Raw genomic sequence first — 16554 nt, 5'->3', positions numbered from 1 at the left:
GAAATCCTAATAGACATAAGTAGTTTCTCTTTCGGAATTGATTTGTTGTGAGGGGACCAATAATTCGAGAGTGATGCGATATGCGTCTTCGTATCTATCATTAGTGTTTCTCGATCGGTCAAGAGCCGTGCGCCGTCATGTCAGCTCGCATATATATTGGACATTTGCATTTTAATCTAGACTTCAATTAAGCAGTAGCGATCCTATATCTTAAGGCGAAGCAAACCTATGTCATCAAGCTATTGTTGCGCGATGAAATTCGTGCGGCTTATCGGAATCTTTTATTTCGCGTCTGTACAGCTTCCAATTCGGTTCCCATTGTCATCGTCTTCGACGATCGTAAACGTCGACAAGATATCCCGATTGATTGTCGACAGCAATGAACCAATTAAGAAAAGTATTGAAAAAATGGAATCGGGATCGAGATCACAGTTTCACTAATTGTAATTGTTAATTCACGATTATTATTTCATTTATATTTTTGCGTGATTTGCATCATTCTCGGCCATATAATATTGCTTTCTCGATTATATTGGGTTGATAAATAAGAGTTCATCTTTTGCTATAATGAATTATTTCTTTTGAAAAACTAGTGTGACCTACAGTATCTAATTATCTTATATATTGCAAAATGAAGAAAATATAATAGATTAAAATTTATATATTGTAATATTTTTCAAATATAAAATTTCAGTTTGTTAAGTAAAACGGAATTGATGTATGAATCAATCCAATAAGTTTATCGAAGAAATAAGAAAATATGTTCAAGTTTACATTTCAATTTTTACTAGTTAGAGGGGATTATCTCTCACTCTATTATTATACTAGTATTTTATCTATGTTAGATATTTCAAGTATTCATCGACGTCAATTATCACCGCGTATCACATCGATGACACGATGATCCGTTAGTTCCACTTTTCGATTTCATAAACGAATTCTTGTAGAGTCGAACTTTCACGACTCGATTTTGTATAACGTTTCATCTTCGTCGTTGTCGTCCATATAGTCTCGTTTTACCCACGTTGAATGGGCACTGGATAATAATCGGATGCCGCTTCGAAAATTAAGTCCCGCCTTCTTGCGACGAAGCGGATTACGAGATTGAATTTTGCAAGAATTAATGACTTCTAAAAGTAAATTGAACCTGCCGGCAACACGGTGCCGCATCGTCGTCGTGTCGTAGTTTAGATGAGTTCCATCGTATGCGCGATAAATTTCAACATTTTAACATCTACAAAATATTGCCGCGTCATGTAATTTTTAATTGAAATTCTTTCAGCTATAACACAAAAGATTTTCCAAATTAACTAATTGATAATCAGAAAAACGAATGCGCAAGTTTTTTGTAGGACGCTATCTTTTTCTAAAAATCAAGTAATCTTTGATTTAAAAAAATGACAACAAATTAATAAAGATTAAAATTATATTACAATTAAAAAGCAAGAATATATATATATATATATATATATATATATATATATATACATATATGAATATTACTGTGATTACCCTTTACAAGTATTTCGACGATCGAGATATCTGTTTTCGTAATTGTCCTCGTGAATGAATTTAATTTAAATAAATGACCAAAGGTGCAACTTAAAGATGCAATCGTTGAAGTCGTAATTTGACGAGGGGAGGGAGCCGCGGATATTTACTTTCATTGCCCCGATAAAATCGCCTCAATCAAAATCCATTAAAGTAATCGTCTTAATATTCATTTGCTTTCCCTCGATCGTTTTATTATATACCCAATCGCGGTGGAGTAAGAGAAAGGAGAGAAAAAAAAAGAAAAAATAACGAAAGAAGCCAACGCGGACCTAAGGTCGAATTCTTATTCGTGCACCGAACTCACACTGACCGCCAGATGTATTCTTATACGACGGCGAAACGATCGAAAGTATTATCCTCCGCTTTAAATCAGAGATAAGCGGGACTCGTCTCGTCCATTAAGGGCGAAGGATGCATAAGATACTGTTCGGCCGGGCGTGGAAGGCCGCGATAACGGATTGCAGGCATAATGCGTGTTCAACAGCAGCCTAAATACATGAATCTCTAAGTCATCTTATGAGGAGAGATGAAAACCACGTGCTCGCCGAACTCTTTTAAACGAAATAAAATTATCCTATGATAAATAAATTTAAAAAATGAAGAAATATAAAATAAAACTATTTTTTAATATGACAAATTTTATTATTAATTAATTGAATATCAAGACTTTTGAATAATTTTTAAATTAAAAATGCGCTTTATAGAACTTATGTTTTTGAGGTATAATTATAATACAAAGTTTAATATTTTGTTTTTGCACAAATACGCAAGCTTTATTTTTTTCAAAATTCGTTCGCTTATTTATGACAGATATTGATTATTCTTGTGAAATTATCGATCGAATTCTTCCAAAAATATTCATAATAGCTAAAAATGAATTTAAGTTTCATCAATCATCTTTTGGCAGATGGTAATCACTGTTTAAAATTATAATGAATGATCGTCTTATTAGTTTAGAAAATTTACGATAAATTGTAATAACATGAGTCATTTTCGCATGAATATAAATTGAAGTCACGCATAGATATGCGATTCGCCGAAGGATTAGTAACTAAATTTCGCAAACTGCTATTCCTACATATATATTCCACGTTCGCCGTTCGCATTTCTGACATTTTTCCTCCGTGTGTAATGCGTACTTTATGACGAGTTTTATTTCCACCATTCAATGCCTCCTCGGCAATGCCATAATTCGCCCCCGGATCACGTCCCAGAAATCCTTGCAAGTGAGATACTAGCTACTGAGAAAAGTGCATTTCTCATTCGCATATATCGCGAATAGCATTTTAAGAATCTTAATATAAGAATTAGTCAACAAGATATAAATAATATAGAAATCTGAAAATTGTTTAAAAAAATGACATTCAATCCAATTTTTATCGAAAAAAAAACTATCTATCTTTATATTCATATCGAAAGATACATCGCTAAATTTATATCAAAAATTGAATCAGAAATTTTGATATAAAGTCAAATAGTATAAATGAAGCAAAATAAATCGATTCTTCAACAATAAAATTTAAATTAGTTACATGTCAGAAATTGTCAAAAAGATGTTATAAATATAAATGCTAATAAAAACTAACAAGAATGCCATTTTATTATTGAGAAATCATCAAACATCTAGATTATCCTATCCGATAAGATTCCAAGCGATAATCGTTGCGGTGGTTGACATTATAATGCCATGCGAAAATGATCATTCTCGTTCGCCAGCGTGAGAAAATAAGCGCTATTGTAACACGATTATAATGCGAGCAGATCAGAATGGCGAGAGGTCGAAGAAAAATTCCGCGCATCGACGAGTGACCGACGCTGCGGCTACAGCTGCGCCCGGCACGAATATACGATTGCAAATACGATATCGCTGGGTCTCTCTCTTGCCCGAGGCTCGCGACTCCATTCATTTTCACGATTCGGATGAGGGAATTTTTCGGATATTAATATGACGCCCAGATCGGAATTATCTCTCATCGCTCTGTACCGTTTTCTGCTCCAGTATCCTAATCTTCTTTCGTATCTCCGCGATCGCGTACCGTCGTTTTGTTCGCCGAAGGCTCGGTTTCAACGTCGTGGTCTCATTTCGGTTAACCGACTCTCTTCCTCTGTTTTTTTTGTATCAGTTGAATGCATAAGTAGCGATATATTCCCAAAAGGAATCATATTATACATATATAATGCGTTTTCTTCATAAATATTTTGTTCCTTTGTATCTCATCGAAGTTTTAATTCCAAGAAATGAAACCTGTTTGAATTCCTCTACTTCTGTAACAACATTCCAGCAAGATTTTATACCATGATGTCATTTTGTTACGTGAACAATATGATTGAAAACGGCTTGTTTAATTCGAATGCGTGACGGCGAGAAGTGTAGATATTCTTTGAATTCGAAAGACAAGTTTGTAAACAACTCACGTTGACCAGCCAAGTCTATGCAAAAGTCTGGCTATATAAAATACCGTACGATTCTAAATCTCAAGCTCTTATTACACGTGGCGATAAGTGAGAGCCGTGCGCTTTGCAAAAAGTGACATCGACGAGCGGCATGACAATCTTCGAGCACTCAAACGGTTCAAATATTAAAATTTCAATATTGATTCTCCGACAGAGAGAGAAGCTCCACGCGTTTCTATATGTGCATAAATTATAACATACACGGCGCAAAAAGGGGTCTTCGAAAAGCCGCGTCTTAATGATCTCCGATCATCCGGAGGCGGATGGACTTTGAAAATTTGACAAGTATTTCCGAAGAAAAACATACTCTCATCCTACTTAAGTTTGATAAATTTCCGTGTCGCTCGCGATCGTCCCGCGACTCTGAGAAAAAGGATAAAAGACGCGATCGTAGCGAATGCCAAGATGAATGATCGTAACGAGCGGCTGTCGATACCGATCGATCGATCGTTTTCCCGACGACGATTGCTCGTCAATTATCTCAAGTGCGCATTATCCCTACGTAAACACGATCGCAGCCGGCGGTCGCGTAACAATAATGGATAATTATAGCAAGCGCGTAAACGCCACGCCACGTCGTTGCATAGCGCATAGCGAAAAATCCGAAACACATGTCTTATCGGCCGATGAGGAACGCCCATATACCAATTGCGAAGAGAGATCGTAAACGCCACACGCGATAAAGATCGACGATATCGGCGGACTTAATGTTGCATTACATTAGCCTACAACAAACGATTGCTAAATGAGCGATTACCGCCGCCGTTCGCGGCCGATAATTACCATCGGACAAGCGGTTATTACCGCTTAGCGAACGATAATTCATTATTATAGGTTCGCGTTAAATACGTGACTAACATAGTCCTATGTGCGCGCTTCTATTTCCCCTCTCGCCGATTTAACGTAAAAACATGCCGATATTATTGTTAAACAAGAAGCAATTACCGAGTTAAATGGTCCCTCGACTAATTAATTTAATGTCCGATCTACACATCGTACTTTACGTACTTTACTACCGGAATGAACGAAGAAAGTTTAGCTGACAAATATGCCGCGCGACGTAATATTTTCCCCTCTCTGATGGAATACTTTCACTAAAAAGAACTGCCGGCATTTCGATATATCCGATAGCGACTATAATTATCATTAATAGGAGAAGCTAACTAGGAAACTTGAAGCCCGCGACTTAATAAAATCCGCGAATGCGATCGAGCGACATTATCGTCTACGAGAAAAAACTGTCCATTTCGTTTTCGTTCACATTTATATTAAAAATATTTCCGATTATGATAATGTTCTATAAGACATTCATTTAAGATATTCTTGTATATAAATATATATCGATGCATTTTCAGTGAAAACTTTGCACAGATAGAAAAAAATGTATCACATTTAATAATAAGGCATAGAAAATTTGTGACAATCATCGAATTAATATTTTATAAAAAAATATAAATCTTATGATACATTCAGCGTCAAAGTAAAATTAAAAGTAAAAAGAGAAATAAAACATAGATATTACATAAATGTCAAATGATAAAAATACACATCCTATTTTCGAACAACTTCAAAATTACACTCGATTGCTAAAAGTCAATTAATCTAGACAATTTCTTATAATTAAAAATATGTTAACATCTTATTTCTTAGCGTGTATGTACATACTTTTTTTGACATAATCCAACTGTTATTTATTAAAAATTAAGAATTTCCCCTAATAATATTAAGAGAAGAATGTAAATACCTAGAATAGTTTCTCGATTTAATAACATAAGTAGTAATATAACTACAATCTAGCGATAGATGATGCCTCTCTCTCGAAAGAATCTTTCGTGCGTTGGCTGGACAGTCTCATATTTCGCATAACTTTCCTTTTCTCTTATTGAATTTATCTAATGGGTGTGTTAAAACTAAAACTAAATTTGTTCTTTTTTATTTTGATTAATAGTTATATTATTTCATTAATAGTTATTAATTTTACGAGACATAGTGAAGGAGTTTTTGTGACCGTTTTGCTGAATCGTCTCTTTCTCTCCCTCTCTGTTTTTTTAATCGAAATACAAGCATGCTTAAATTAAGAATTGTAATTCATTCGGATGATTCTACAGAGGTCTCGTAACTGTCTTTCTCGGAATAACAATCCGCGGAAATTACAATCTTTCGGGTTTCTTCTTCTTGCGCGAATTCGCGCGCGAAAATATACAATCCGCCCGAAAATATATCGCGCTTGGGGGGCTAATACGCCGATTAATTGATTCGCAAAGATACAAATCGTTCCTTGTCAGTAAGTAAGATTACTCACGTATTCTGACCTCGCAGCTCCAGTTGAAAGCACATCTGTTATATTTTAACACGTAACTTTTGTTATATCTTTTATGTTTTGTTATATCTTGTAAATTCAAAAATAAAGGAGGAGAACCTGAGGGAAATACTTTAGTCGCTCTCTCCACGAATTTCGTTATGTAAGATGTTACGTAGAGATTGTCAAAAAGTAAAAGGATCTTAATTTTAATGATGCATCTTTTCTCCGTTTAGATATATCTTTTTATATAATCAAAGTATATACAACAAATATCTTGATAAGAAGACTTGATAAGATAAAATCCGAAAAGATGAACTCTTTGCTTAAACTTAGGCGAACGCGTACAATCAATTACTTTAATATAATAAAAAAAGGCTCGACTAACCGACGAACTTTTGAATAATGATGACTGTCGTCGAAATAATGAAGTACAACGAGAAACATTGGGTTTAGAAGGGCTGTGGCTGAGAAAAAAAGGTGAACTACCCGGCGATGCACGTAACACGGTCGACGTTGGAAAGTCACGACGTGAATAATGCGCACGTCAGTCTCTATTTTCAATCCCGTAACTCTTTGTGCGCTCATCCTTGTGCCCGAACGTAGAGAAAAAGCCGCGCGATATAATCGCGCACTCTTACTTCTCCGGCGAGCCTCTTTTTCCTCCCTCTTCCCTCGCGCTATGCTATACACAATTGAAATGGTTCAAGGCGGAGACATTAAACGCGGACTTGCCTCGCATGTGATAATAAAAACAATAATGCATTATATAGAGTAATAAAAATTCCGCTCTCAAATGTTGTATCTAGCACGAAAAGATGCGAATAAATCTTATGATAATAATATTTTATGATAATTAGACAATTAATTTTTATCAAATATGAGAGAAATAAAATGACGGAGAGTTTTAAAGTCCGTAAAAGATTTTTAAAGAAAGAATTATTTATTTTAAATGGTTTGTGTTTTTAAATATATTGTCAATTTTTTATCAAGCTATTGTCATCGATAGTTAATATTCTAATTATAAGAAATTTCAGAAAAGTATTTAAAATGATATATATTTTATATTTTTTATATGTACTTACTTGAAAATAGAGGATATCAATATTTTCGATTTAAAAAAAAGTATTTGACATATAAATTATCGATCTTATTATATATATATATATATATATATATATATATATATATATATATATATATATATTTCTTAACTCATCTTCAAAATTTATATGAATTTTATAAACTGTTCGTAGAAACTAAAGACAATAATATGGTTACATTTGATTGAATGTCTTATTGTTAGAGTAAATTGATCAAACTTATCGTAATACTTGTAAAAAGTAGTTTTGTCTTTCTTCTTCTCTTCTCCTATTCTCTTCTTATACATTTTTTTATGTCGCGTACACGAAAATCTCGCGCATTCTTCATTTCCATCGTGATTTCTCCAGCAGCACATTTTTCTCTCTCTCGCGCTTCGAAAGACGCTTAGATTAAGAGTTACAAGTCGCACGAACAATCCCGTGGCGCGTCGTAACTGTCTTTCCAAGAATAACGTACATGAGAATCGTAACTTTCTCGACAAAGTTTGACTCGAGGATGCGTGGCACGCTCGGCAAAATATATAGCCGTAATAAAAATATACCGAAAAGATCGCAGCAATATTCTGCGTTGCAGGGAATACGCTGCGGCAACAACGTCCCGATGAGTGCGCGCAAAATCCTAAAAAAAATATACAGTGTTATGGGTTATACGCAAGATATTTATCTCTTTCTCCCTCCCTCCTCCCTCTCTCTCTCTCTCTCTCTCTCTCTCTGCACCTGACATTCATTAGTTTTTAGAAAACGTTACCTCGCGTCTAACAATTATAATTTCAAGTTAATTAGATGACAAAAAAATTAATGTCATTTACTAATCATTTATTTAAGATTTATTTTGATTTATTTATTTATTTAATAATCATTCAATGTTTCGACGTAATAGTCAATCGCATTACAAAGGAACGATCAATCATAAATCCGTGTACATGACGGTGCGCGCATTGGGGTATCCCCAACATCCATTTAAATCAGCCTCGTGCAGGTGTTTCCATCGCGCGCGATACACTTCTCGTAAACGCAAGCGACCGAGCTACCTGCCGGTTCCCCTCCACCCCCCCCCTCTCTCAGCCTCCCCCTCTTACTCTGTCCCGTTCGTTGCACGTGCACGTGCATCGCACTGCTCGCTCGCGCTTTTGCGCAAGCTACTGCGTTTTTTCCACACACAGAGACGTATGTATGTACATGCATATGTACGCATGCACGCACGCACGCACGCATGCACGCACGTACGCACGCACGCACGCGCAAATGAGTACATCGCGCAACGACGCGTAATGGAAAGCGAGAGAGAAAGAGAGAGAGAGAGAGAGAGAGAGAGAGAGAGAGAGAGAGAGAGAGAGAGAGAGAGAGAGAGAGAGAGAGAGAGAGAGAGAGAGAGAGAGAGAGAGAGAGAGAGAGAGAGAGAGAGAGAGAGAGAGAGAGAGAGAGAGAGAGAGAGAGAGAGACGGGGGAAGCATAGGGGCAGAGAGCGGCGGCGGAGGGCACATAAACACGAGCACGTGTCCGTGAGCGGCATGTGGCAGAAGAGCGGAAAAAAGTTAAGGGCTGCGAGAGGGAATGCCGCTCGGAGAAAGAGAGAGAAAGAGAGAGGTTTCCTGTGTAGTGGGGCACGGATATTCCTTCCTCGAGCTCGAGAGAAGCGCCATAAAGAATGCAAGTAACGTTTTGCACGTGAGACGGTATAATATTAGGCGGCGTGACTCTCTTATCTCGCGTTTTCCATACGTTGTTTAAATTTAGTATACATATGTAGTAATAAAGATATGGAACTTGTGCAATTAGCGCCTTCAATTAACGACGATTAGCACCTTACGCGGACCTCCATTATAAATATTGATTTTAGATAGCAAGAGAAAAGATATCGTTTATCGATAAGAATAATTGCCGCGGCCTTTCGGGACTGAAGAAAGAGAAACGCCTCGAAAGAAAAATAGGTATGCAAATTGACGCGACCAATCGTGTCGCATTGCATCAGAAGAATATCCGGCTTTCAATTATCGCGCCGTTAATTATCACGAGTAAATTTATTATAAAACACGTGTAGTGTAATGTCAGTTGATAAAAAAAAAAAAAAAAAAAAAAAAAACGAAAGTGGATGTTTCTGAAAGCGCCAACTTTTACATTGCGCCGGTAGCATCGTCTCGCCATACGGGCCATAATCGTTGCATACAATCGGCAATACGTCTCATATACCGTTATTCATTAGCTTTGGCCGAGCTTTTAATTCGCATTGATTATACGCGACATCAAATTCGAAATGGCGCGGGTCGAGGAAACCTGCCATTTGCGTTCCGCATGTCGCGTAACATCGTCGCGTTCACCGATATTCAAATATGCATTCACCGTATGAACTTTACGTTATCTCGTTAATGGATGATTATACACAGACGTTTCGAGTCGAAGATAATTCAGCGGCAGCGAAGCTGCCGGGCGGATGAACCAGGCTAATCGAGCGCTGCTCCGCTTAATTTCCCCGAGAGTTGGCGCACCGGGCCGCCTCGTAAATCAAATCTTGACATTTTGTCTACTCACGCGCAAGTCCGGCTGGCCAATAACGGGGCGCATACCATGACGAATGGATAATTTAGTCGCCGTCGTGTATCGGCGCATCGTGGAGGATGATCGTTTAAAAAAAAAAGTATCGATACTTTTATCGCGGTATTTATGCCTCGAAGAATCGTCGAAAACTAATACTTGTAGAAATTAATTAGTCTTGAAAATTGAAAGCGATATAGTTTTTAAAATTTATAAAACATACCTATGTATATGTGTGAAGAGGAAAAACTGCATGTTGAATAAAACAGCGGAATTTATATCGTTTTATATATATTATCATGTGATATCAATTCTAAATTATATCGAAAAGTCTAATTTTAACTATCAAAATAATAATATTGTCGCTATTAGCTGTTAAAGTCTACTAGCAGACGCCTCTTTGGATTCCTACGGTGCTTACGATCTAATTTAGCGCGACTACGGTGCAACGAGTCTAGAATTTCCCTTTGGGGCGCCGCTTGTTACGAGTTTATTCGCTGCTTGTCGAGATTCGATCGGAACGCTTAGTCGGCGAATTAGCGATGCGCTCAGAAAAAACGTATTCGAAGCAGCTGGAGTCCGGAGCTCGCGTCATCACGGAATCCTTAATTAAAGTCCGAAGCAAAACGAGAACGATCGCCAGAAAATGCTGGTAGCGGAGAGGAGGAATAGTAATAACAGCACTGCGTGAAAATGGTAATGACTTAATAGTTAAATATAAATAGCACAAAGAGGACGACAGCGAAAATTTACGGCCATAATATATTGCCTTCTTTCCGGAGTAAAATTTACAAAGAACTGAAACTTTATCTTCCTGAAAGCAATAAATATTATATTTTAGTCCAGAACACACATGGTAATTTTGATAAAAAAAGAAAATAAACAAATATAAAAATAAAAAACTGAAGAAAGAATATATGATGTAAGAAGATTCATACACAATCAATGATTAAATTATTGACGATATAAATTATTTTAAAATAATTATTCACGAAAAATCTAAGGAAATATAAGTGAGATCGTTGCTCTATATAATTTCCATTATTATTACGAGTTCAATAACAAATCTGTGCCTATTGACGTATGTCATCATATTCGACCAGCGCGTGGAATAATGTCGAGAGATACAAATCGTATCGAGAAAATATTTTTAAGGGAGCCAAGAGAGATCGACGAGGATAAAAAAAGACACTCGAGACGTGCAACGGCATATGAGTCATAATTTCTATTTAAATATGCGTAATTACACTCGTGCGTATGCGAGTACAAGCCGCGGCTGTATGTACGAGCAAGCGCCGTCACGCCGAGCGCATTTCCTTCCTGAATAAACGCTTAAAATAGTATATGTGAACACACACTCTTTCTCTCTCTCTTCTTGTCTCTGATTAAACGTTGCTCAACATTGTCGCCGTTAAATACATCAATGACAAGCGGCGGCGTGATTTGTCGACGCGCTGCTGCACGCACAGCTGGCAGATCAGGTGGACCCCGGCCTCTACCTGCGCGTATACGTACGTGAGACGTGCGAATATTTATTAATCACGCCCCATAATAGAGCTGTTCCACTTAAGACTCCGCTCCGCTCGTGAATTTGATATACTTTCATACACACGCCGGTGTACACCGAGAAAATTTTCCACGCCGATGTTTTACGACTGTCTGTCTGTCTGCTTGCCTGCTCGTATGCGTAGAATAATCGCGCAAAATACTCAAAAAGATACGTGCTAAAATACTCGCCCATTTTGCGCCTTTGTCGTATTAACCAGTAAGAATATCGGTATGAATGCGAAAAAAAAGAATCAAATTATTCCTAATAACATTATAATTTTTTTATTATCAATTCTGTTTATTTGTCTCTTTGTTTTCGTTCTCCTACATGACATATAGCGTTTGAAAGTACAAGTATATATCTAATTTGAGTATACATCTAATTTAAAACGAAATTAAATTTTTTTGGCAGGATTCTCCAATTATTCTCTCGGTACCTAAGAATCTAATTTTCTCCTATTCATTAATTTATGCGTATTCACTCTTCCGATTTGATAATAGCTCTCATGATTATTAATTTAGTGTCTATTGTGATAGTAATTTCGGTAACTACTATCCTCCCACAACTTTCCATGCTGCTACGTGTACCCGCGTAATTCAATCTGCTCGTATCATCTCCCTAGGAGACTTACATCTTTCGCAAGTTTGTATAACGTAAATCACGAAAATTACTTTGTAATTTCTGATAATACCAACAACACATACAAAGCACACAATTATCGAAAACATCATTCTTGATAGATAATATTAGCCATGTAAATTTTTCAATATATTTCGATTTATTATATTTTTAACATGCTCAATCTATTAAAATTGATAAAATAGCATATATTGAAATTAATAATATATAGTACACAAATCAGCTGATATTTATAAATTTCGAAAATATTCAAATAACATTTTTAAGTTAGACTTATTCGAATGTGATATCCGGATGTGATATCTCGCTCTAGTGGATTTATACAGCTACGGTATTTGCTTGTTACTTCGAGGAAATCATGCTACAAATTAACCTGTGTAATCGCGCGCGATGTTAACAGTCCAATTACATTGTCGGCATCTGCGATTTGGATTAGATCTGCGAGTCTGTGTGTAAACAGCCTACTACGTAGTACGTAGAGAGCACGCTCTCTTCCCTCGCCGCCTTTCGCAAACAAGCGTCGCGCGAGCGTTATTTATTCGCGTCTTCGCCCGTGCAAACAATTCGCGCGATTGCAAACGATCTCATGTCGGCGCGTCATTATGCGCCTCATTATGCACAGTAAAGCACAACTTCCTTTCGTATCGAGAAAGGTATGAACATTTATTGGCCGATAATATTTCTCAAAATTAATCATCGTTTCTGCCACTTACAAGGAGAAAGAGAGAGTCGAGTAACATCAAAAATTCAGCAGAAATACTATAAATAGACTGATAAAATCTACGAATAAAGTGTGTAAAGTCTTTTTGTGACAAGCAACATATATAATGAAATACAGAATCGAAGTAAATTTTGTGGAAATATAGTCGAAAGGCGAGGAGCGTATAATTAATACATCCATTTTCCATACATTAACCAGCCATTTATTACCATATCGTATAAAAGCGCGATGAAAACACCGGCGTAGCGTTGCATAGCGATTCAAATATCTCAGCCGACCTAGACGACTTTCGAAATAAACGTCTCGAGTAACTAAAACTGAGCGTGATTAATATACTTATCTTCGCGCACTTGACGCAATCTATATATGCAGGTTCGCGCGGTGCAACGCGTTGCGAGAATATTCATCGGAGTGACCGACTTGATCGAGAGAGAATCGGTTCATAAATTCTCGATTCTCGGTCCTGCCGGTTGGCTGTATAATATTCCTTTTTTTTTTACGTCTATCGATATGTCGCCTTCTTGGCGAGTAGCGATACATGTACGCGTGTACGCGTATTAATAGATTTGTCGAGTCACCTTATCGGCGTAGAGACATTTCGTCGTGGGTGTAACGAGACGCTCGCGTTGCATACAAAAGATACGACCTGCATAAATATCGACCTCGTAATCGATTAAGGATAGATTTGCCTCCGACAATTGGCCGTGAGAATCGATATAACGCGAAACGCTTGCGAAAATGCGAGAGTTCCCATTAATCAAACGCGCCAACGAGGCTTATTAGGTTCTCATCCCGATGCATTTGAAGATTATGCACTTAATGAATTGAATAATGCATCGAGAGCGCCGGCGTTTTTTCGATAATATACATATTTCGTTACGCAGCACTTCGTTGACTAACTTCTCTCTCCGATTTTTGAAAGAAAAGAGTGATTAAACAATTGCAGTTTTAAATAAAAACATGAGTCGCGCATGGTCTCGAGGAAAGGTTAAATACATATATTGCGACCCTCGCGTGTATTTTACATTGCGACGCGGTGAAAATTTATATATCTAAGCACGTGAAAACCGCGGAAGTACAGCAGACTATTATGTATTAATGGTAATGATAGACGATACGTTGAACGATATTTTTAAATTTACTATAAAACTCTCTACACATTTTTTGATGTGTAGAATGCTTAATCTTTAAAATTAATATTTGCTCCTAGAAATTATTTCGAAAAAACGGATTTAAATAAATCGAAACAAAATACGAGTTTTTGCAACCTTGCAATTAATAAGATTCACTATAATATTCACTGTACCTTTAAAAATTATATATATACAATGGATTACAAATTATTTTTATTATATAAATAAATATTTAGACTCGCGCGTATTTTTTTCTGAATGAAAGTATAAATCTGTATTTAAGACTCTATGATGTACATTGACAAACAACATCTCGGAAGCACGTGACTAACGACACAATCTTATCGGTTCTTTCAGCAAATTATTGCGGCAGAGAGCAGATGCATCTAAACATGGAGTTGACACGGTTACTTTCGATACCGCTGACTTTGGCTTTGGCCCTGGCCTTCCTCCTCTCGGTGGCGCGTCTTTGCGACGCCACCTCGGAAAGTATAATAGGTGAGTACTACAAGAGAGCACGGAGAAGCACGTGCGCGACGTACCGATTATAAGCGTGTTATTTTGATAGCTGACTGATCAGGCTTAGAGAAGATGTGCCAACATCGAAACTCGATCGATGTCGTTCGAATGCATTCGGATATCAACAAGAACATTAACGTCCGAAATTATAAAATAATATTATTGCGCTTGTTCTTTGAAAAAAGTTTATTGCTTTAGATCCAGATGAAAAAGAAACTCGAAAAAAGTATCATCGTTCTTATCTTTCTTTTTATTTCTTTTTCTTTTCTATTATAAGATTTTTTAAATGTCTATAAATTTGTAAAAACATTTAAATTAGAATATTTTAAATTAAAAGAAAAAAGTACTCTTATTTTTTTAATTCTTCTCTAAAAAAAATTATATTAAATGTTCGATTGTTCAATATTAATATATTATTCAATATTCTAAAAATTTGCATAATATTCCAATTAATGTTTGAGTTTAAAATAATATTTTTTCAAGTCTTCTTCGATCAAGTTATATGAGTAAATATGAATAAATTAATTATTGATTAATTGCAAAAAAAATAACAATGTTATCATAAATTTCTTTCCCAAAATATGCTGGAGATTAAATCAAATTCGTCGATACGCGTCTGCAACATCACTTAAATTTTTCATTTTTATTTTTATATTAAATTTCATTTCATTTTTATTTTTATATTAAATTTTTTATTTATAATCTCTCAATTTTTCAAGATAGTTAAGAAAAAAGATATTACATTTTCTCTTGATAGTGTTACAAATTTTTCAATTATTCTTTACATAAAATGTGAACGATATAAATCAATGGCAAAAACATCGCGAATTAAAACGCATTAAAAATGTAAAAGCACCCTCGTGTTTATTCGCATTTCGTAACAGTTGATACTTACATGACATGATATCGAATGTGTGAGAATGTTCATGTTATCAAAATAGTGCACGAATATTATTGCAAAAGCAATTGAATTCCCGATTTCAGCAGATTTGTTATCTATATAGTGTGCGCAGGCCCGTCTCGCGTTCCATTTACCCCTTTTAAATATTCTATTCTTAGTCTATCTCCATAATCTGCCGTTCTATTTGCGCCAAAATCGAATTGCGAATCTCGCAGCTCGTGCGAAATCATTGCCGTCTCGCTACATATCCTCATTAAGAAAAATTCAATCAGACAAATTCTTTTTAAAGCGCGTCTCGGGTTTTCATTGTTTTTCACGATCGTATTTTTAAAGATTTTATACGTGCACTTTAGCATTTATCTTGACTTTGCGGAAGCTATTCTGTCTGAAAAACGTAACATGGGAAATTCATACACGAAAAAAAAGAGATATATATTTTGGTTTCTTAGAAAAAATATTTAACATTGCAAAGTTGTATTTTCAAAGCATTTCTACGAGGGGTAAACCACTGAGGGCATTGCGATGTACAGATTTGAGGCATTACTGGGCATTGCTTGGGCATTACTTGGGCATTATTAGGTTTTATTGAAGTATTAATGCGTATTATGGACGTTATTAAAGTATTATTAAGTCTTTTTCCAAATAATAATTTTAAATTTATTAAAATTTAAATTATTAAATTTTAAAAATTTAGCAGTAATGCCCAGGAATTGGGCATTAGTAGGCATTAGTGTACATAATTTTGATCAGCGGTTTACCCCTCGCATTTCTATTAAGAAATATCAAATATATTAAAATTGACAATAGTTGCTAAAGATAAAGTGTTATTTAATTTTTTAATTATTATTTCTAATGAAAAAGCCTAAAAAGCAAAGTTTTTTTATTTTTTCTATCATTAAGAACAGCATAGTAAACAGGATAGACCGTGTCGGGTTAATACTTCCGTTTCACTCATTCATAAATTCATATATTCATGATGAAATGCTTTGAATATTTTAACTCGTAATAAAAAGACGAATCTATAATCGACAATTAAAAAGATCGAACTTCAACCATGGAATAAAATCGCGCGAAACTTTATTGCATAATCACGACGATAATCGAATTTTTGCAATTATCCTAATAACTTGCAGTCATTTACATGTATATT

General features: G+C 35.8%; 1 protein-coding gene across 2 annotated transcripts in view; it reads left to right on the top strand.

The window, feature by feature from the left end:
• Cv-2 (crosveinless 2-secreting protein) overlaps positions 1-16554 on the top strand; it is a 37133-nt gene that overhangs the window by 5218 nt on the left and 15361 nt on the right. For both annotated transcript variants that reach the window (XR_014439192.1, XM_083101237.1), the window contains exon 2: positions 14342-14482. Coding sequence is in view for 1 of the 2 variants with exons in the window: in XM_083101237.1 (XP_082957363.1) it covers positions 14365-14482 (118 nt within the window). In the remaining variant the exon portion in view is untranslated. The remainder of the gene's footprint in view (positions 1-14341; positions 14483-16554) is intronic.

This window comes from Camponotus vicinus, unplaced genomic scaffold, assembly GCF_025532165.1.
Source record: "Camponotus vicinus isolate PSW18456_S1 unplaced genomic scaffold, iyCamVici1.0 SCAF_5, whole genome shotgun sequence".
NCBI lineage: Eukaryota > Metazoa > Arthropoda > Insecta > Hymenoptera > Formicidae > Camponotus > Camponotus vicinus.
Note: the sequence above shows the minus strand (reverse complement) of the source record. Positions and strands in the feature narration are given on the sequence as shown.